Source organism: Zingiber officinale, chromosome 3B (assembly GCF_018446385.1).
Source record: "Zingiber officinale cultivar Zhangliang chromosome 3B, Zo_v1.1, whole genome shotgun sequence".
In the NCBI taxonomy this organism is placed as follows: domain Eukaryota; kingdom Viridiplantae; phylum Streptophyta; class Magnoliopsida; order Zingiberales; family Zingiberaceae; genus Zingiber; species Zingiber officinale.
Genome location: NC_055991.1, coordinates 119,976,708 through 119,982,617, shown reverse-complemented (window position 1 = coordinate 119,982,617; position 5,910 = coordinate 119,976,708). Strand labels below are relative to the sequence as shown.

The following is a 5,910-nucleotide window of genomic DNA, read 5'->3' as shown; positions in this document are numbered from 1 at the left end:
TCAGTGGAGCATGGATGTAGACTAGGTTGAAGGTTGAGTTGGCAACGACAACAGTCGCCTTGGCGCCTAAAGTCGCGTTACAGTCGTTTCCATCATCATACACCGGCCCCCACCCCTTCCACCGTACTCCACGCGTCACTGGTCCATTCGCTGCCACACTATCATGGTGATAACCCTATCCCCTCTCCTGCCGTCACCCCGCTTCCCCACTACGTGTCGTCCTTCTTCGCGGCAGCAAACGCTCCACCAACTCGTCCACCGAGACTGGAACAGAGAGATTCGTCCATCTCCGTTGAGCGCTTTAGCAGAACTCTACGGTGGCAGACCGAGGTCAACACGGAGGCCCTTTTTCTCATCAGTGGACCATCACAGCCATTACACTTCTAAAAGAGTGTCTTCCTCTCTTTCTTTAATTCGGTTACGTCTTCATCAATGGAGTTCATCTTCTGCAAGTTTCCATGAAGCTTCAGCTCCAACTTATGCATTATGTTTCACGAGTAATCGCCTTTTCTTTCTGTCTGGATTATGCCTTGACTAATCGAGTTCTGGTTCTGCAAGTTTCCCCATGGAAGTTGTAGCCAACTCATCCTCTTCGACTTGTTAACCTTTTCTGCTATACATCTCCTTTTCTTCTGTGCGGATCTCTATTTTAGTTCAGGTTCTGCAACTTTCCATAGATTTAATGCCACTCGATCTCAAACTTCTCAGGATAAAAGAAGAAGAATGATGACATGAAGTGATCGAAGCATTACTGACTACGATCAAGATGTCAACTTTGCTGCTAGCCTCTGGAGTTCTTGGCTTAACAGAAGCTTCTCAGAGGAGGAGGAGAAGAAGGACGTGGCGCGTCCACTCCCTTCACGCCGAATCGAAGCCCGAAAAGAGCGCGATTATTCCTCGCGCGGCGAGTCTCGCCGCAGGGCAGGTGGCGGTTTCCTCCGAGCAGAAGGTCTACGACGTCGTCGTCAAGCAGGCCGCTCTGGTGAGGAAGCAACTGAGCTCGAATACCTCCATCGACCAGAAGCCGGAGACGGCATTTCCGGGATCGCCGAGCTTGCTGAAGGAGGCGTACGATCGCTGTGGCGAAGTTTGCGCAGAGTACGCCAAGACCTTTTACTTGGGTGAGCAATCCACGTTCATGAAACATTTCTTGCTTCTGTCTCACTGAATTTCCTCCTCAATTTCAGGAACACTGCTAATGACCCCCGAGAGGAGAAAGGCCATCTGGGCAATCTATGGTGAACAATCTCAACACTGATCGAATCCATTTGAGCTCTGTATCTGTGAATACATGCTGAATGATGAGCTTTCCTTGTTCAGTTTGGTGCAGAAGGACAGACGAGCTTGTGGACGGACCCAATGCATCGCAAATCACACCAACTGCTTTAGATCGATGGGGGTCGAGGCTGGACGATGTGTTTTCAGGCAGGCCATACGACATGTTCGACGCAGCTCTGTCTGATACTGTCTCAGAGTTCCCTGTCGATATCCAGGTGTGCATCCAAACTTTAACTGAATCAACCTACATATATATATACTTGCTGTTCACCTAATATAATGGAAGCTTCGATCTTTGGGGGTTTCAGCCATTTCGCGACATGATTGAAGGAATGCGCATGGACCTGAGGAAATCCAGATACAAGAACTTCGATGAACTCTATCTGTACTGCTATTACGTGGCTGGAACTGTCGGGTTGATGAGTGTTCCTGTAATGGGCATCGCACCCGAGTCGAGGGCTAGCACCGAGAGCGTGTACAGCGCGGCTTTGGCCTTAGGAATTGCTAACCAACTTACCAATATACTTAGAGATGTCGGCGAAGAGTAAGTCTTGATTGGTTCAATCAGTTGCTCGATCGACTTGATCAATCTTGTGCTTATGTTTTGAGGTGGTGCCACTTTGTTGTGTTCAGTGCTAGTAGAGGGAGGATTTACCTGCCTCAGGATGAGCTAGCTCGGGCTGGGCTGTCCGATGAGGACATTTTCGAAGGCAAGGTGACCGATCGGTGGCGGAGCTTCATGAAGAACCAAATCGAGAGGGCGAGGATGTTCTTCCGAGAGGCAGAGATCGGTGTAACCGAACTCAATCAAGCTAGTCGTTGGCCGGTAAGATTCATCGACAACTCAACATAAGAGAAACTAATTAAACTCGCTACCAACTAATTGTGCTTTAGCAATCTCGATTTGGATCGGAAAACGATAGCTAATGTGCTAAACTAGTGCGTCTTGTAGGTTTGGGCTTCATTGAAGTTGTATAGGCAAATCCTCGATGAGATTGAAGCAAACGACTACGATAACTTCACGAAGCGAGCTTATGTTAGCAAGGCGAAAAAGCTCATGGCCTTGCCTATTGCATATGGAAAATCTCTAGTTAGGCCATCTTCTCTGCTGCAAACTAACATGTGAGAGAGCTGTCTCGAAGAAGAGAAAAATGTATGTCCTCAGACTTTATTTATATGATTCTACATTGTTTGTAAAAGAAATAAGTCAGCATCAAGTATGTTGTGTTTGTAATAATGACGTTAGTGATTTAGGTGTTAGTACGTGTGAATTTAAATATTTAAGGGGCATTTTCAAAATTTTAAAGTTATTTTTCCCCAAAAGTAAATAACTATAAATTTTGGGAGGAGGTGCGAAATGAAAAAACAAATCTTAAATATCATTGAGGATGTCGACATTCACCACTCGCACGTGAAATTTTCAAAACATCTTTTTTTTATAGACATTTTATCAAATGACGCACATGAACTTTGAAATTCACCATGAGTTTATATTCTATAAAAAAAATACTTCTTTCATAAAATATTAATTCTTCTTATTTAAAAAAATTTTAAAAAAATTCCCGTGGGCTCCGGTCAGACTGTCGCAAATTCTTTTTAAACATAAGCATATTCCTTTCCTTAATTATAAGATTTTCTTTTTTAATTCTTTTCCCATAATACTTCCCCAAGAATGCCAAATTTACTAAGTAGCGAATGGGAATTTGATGAACTTAATATCTTTAGTAAACAAGTCCATAAGTTGGGAATTCCATGACACATGGGTAGTTTCTATAGTATCTGATTAGATTTATTGTCGACTATATGATAATTTGATGGAATTATAATAGAAATTTATTATATAAAATAATAAATCATATTTCATTACGATGAAATTCGGAGAAGAGAAAATGCTGAATGGAAGAAGATACCTTTTATTATTGGAAGAGCGATCATAGAATCGGAAAACTCTCCGTAATTTCACAAATGAAATCCTGTAGTCTCGAATGTTTTTCTTCTACATGAAAAATGAATCTCACGTTCACCACTCCTCTTCCCCCATGAACCACCTTTGGATGCACCCTTTATAATGTGAATTATTCCAGGGGTAAAAGAGACTTTTCCACAAAAGAAAATGAGCAACGTGGGCATGCCCACGTTTCCATTTCTAATATCTCTCACTCGTCCAAGGTAAATCACTAAGATTGATTAGTCACAAAAACTAAATAAGTCACATAAAATATATAAGAGTTTAATCACAAAGACTATATCAGAACATCTAATCCATACTTAGAGAAAATGGTTCGTACGACAGCAAATACCCTGAGCGATAGTTGCTAAGAAAAATGTTACACAATGCTAACAAAGTTGTACTTAGCCGCTCTTCCAAATGAATTAGAGACGTACTCATCATAGTACATAACCTCTTTCCTAATGGTATATATCCATTATCCAGAAAACATCCAATCTCCCGGTGGCACACAACTAACAGATGAAATAATCTTCATTTATATCAATATAAACATCTTTAATCCTTTATCATAACTATTATATCAAAAGCATGTTCCATATTCAATATCCACAATTATTTCTTTACCTAACATAAATAGACCGACCAATGAATTGTAAGATAAAAAAGAATTTAGATATCTCCACAATAATATGATATTATCCACTTTAAGCCTAAGTCATCATGATTTTGCTCTTGAACTTTACCCAAAAGGCCTTATACCAATAGATATATCTTTTTCTTATAACTTCATGATTTTTCCTATGTGTTTTTAATGTGAGACTATGTTTACAACATTGCAACCCCAGTAATCTCCCCCTCAAGTATTGAGTCACTCTTAACCTACTCAAGACATCCCCTCGAGCATCGGGTCACTGACCTGCTCGGGGTCTCTCCTACTTCATTCAAGGTTTCACCCATATGATTCGATCTTGGATCATGGCTCTGACTCATGCTTCTTTCGGTGGTTAGTCTGGTGAAAAGCAATCTCGTTCTGATATCAATTGTAGAATCGAAAAGAATTTAGATATCTCTACAATGGTATGTGTCCACTTTAGACCTAAGCCCTTATGATTTTACTCTTGGTTTTCATGAAGAACCAAATCGAGAGGCCGAGGATGTTCTTCCGAGAGACAGATTGGTATAACCGAACTCAATCCAGCTAGTCGTTGGCCGGTAAGATTCGTCGACAACCCAACATAAGAGAAACTAATTCGCTACCAACTAATTGTGCTTTAGGAATCTCGATTTGGATCGAAAAAACGATAGCTACTGTGCTAAACTAGTGCAGCTTGTAGGTTTGGGCTTCATTAAAGTTGTATAGGCAAATCCTCAATGAGATTGAAGCAAACGACTATGATAACTTCACGAAGCGAGCTTATGTTAGCAAAGCGAAAAAGCTCATGGCCTTGCCTATTGCATATGGAAAATCTCTGGTTAGGCCATCTTCTCTACTACAAACTAACATGTGAGAGAGCTGTAAGAAGAGAAAAATGTATGTCCTCGGACTTTCTTTATATGATTCTTACGTTGTTTGTAAAAGAAATAAGTCAGCATCAAGTATGTTGTGTTTGTAATAATGACGTTAGTGATTTAGGTGTTAGAACGTGCGAATTTAAATATTTGATACGGTACATAATAGTGGAATCCGGTAAAGTCAGACAGTCAGAAATCAAAGGGACGTGATAGTCAGAAATTAAGAGGATGTGGCAGTCAGAAGTCCAAGAGACATGGCAGTCAGAGGCCCAGGTGACGTGGTAGTCAGCAGGTAGGGAAAGAGGAAGTAGGGCCGTGTGACAACGTCAGCAATATGGTTCCCGATCGAGTTCTCACAGACCAGGACCCCAGATTTGAAACACCCTGGTCTAAGACATGGTAGGCAGTCGGGGTGATACCTGACCTGGATCTGACTGGTCGGGTTCTTACGGCTCGGTTATATCCAGGCCTGGTTCTCTCAGTAAACTAACTCCCAGTCAGCCAACTCCTGGTCGACTGTTGGACGATCTCACCATAGCTCCCGACACCCTAGGGTTTAGTCCAGGTGTTATACCCGACAGATCATCCTGAGTTGCCTTATTCATACTCGGTCGGGACAGAAGGTTGGGACAGAAGGTGCTACACGAGAACAAAGTCAGGGAATCGTAACCGCCTGTCAGAGAATAACTGCTGAGTGTCAGGGAATATTTCAACGGTCTGCGGTCATTTGCGAATGGAACCTTCCTTTAGTCTACAGGAGGATGCCACGTTGTTGGTTGGTTCTAGGAATATCGTACCGGTTCCACTGTACAAAAATTTTGTACAAGTGTCGAACCTTTCCTAACAACCTATTGTGTTCTTTAGAAATTAAATTCGGAATCGCAAACGGAACTTAACATTATTGATTCCAAATTTAACTTATCTGTTCTTAATGGTTTAGACTTGGATCGCAAGCGGAACTTAACACTATTGATCCAAATCCACCTATGTTATAAATTCTATTAAATATTAATTTTGGAAATTGGCTCCCAGGTCAAACATGGCGAGGCACATGGCCTTCTTGAGTATGGGAGCATCCACCACTACCTCGACAAAGCCTCTTAACGAAATTCAATATTTAATTTCCTAAAATAACATTAGGTTTAACCAAAAAGAACAATCAAATCACA

General features: G+C 41.6%; 1 protein-coding gene across 3 annotated transcripts; it reads left to right on the top strand.

Annotated features, from left to right (window-relative positions):
- Positions 1-220: 220 nt before the first annotated feature.
- On the top strand, positions 221-2,584 carry LOC121967466 (phytoene synthase 2, chloroplastic-like). 3 transcript variants are annotated; one of them, XM_042517720.1, is made up of 7 exons: positions 221-497; positions 709-1,121; positions 1,188-1,238; positions 1,321-1,493; positions 1,587-1,822; positions 1,912-2,104; positions 2,231-2,584. In XM_042517720.1, exons 2-7 carry the CDS (start codon positions 767-769, stop codon positions 2,402-2,404), a joined length of 1,182 nt encoding a protein of 393 aa, XP_042373654.1. In that variant the 5' UTR covers positions 221-497; positions 709-766; the 3' UTR covers positions 2,405-2,584. The 3 variants fall into 3 exon arrangements, with proteins under 3 accessions (XP_042373654.1, XP_042373655.1, XP_042373656.1); XM_042517722.1 differs by lacking the exon at positions 221-497 and adding an exon at positions 541-634; XM_042517721.1 differs by lacking the exon at positions 221-497 and having other exon boundaries at positions 526-1,121.
- Positions 2,585-5,910: the final 3,326 nt, after the last annotated feature.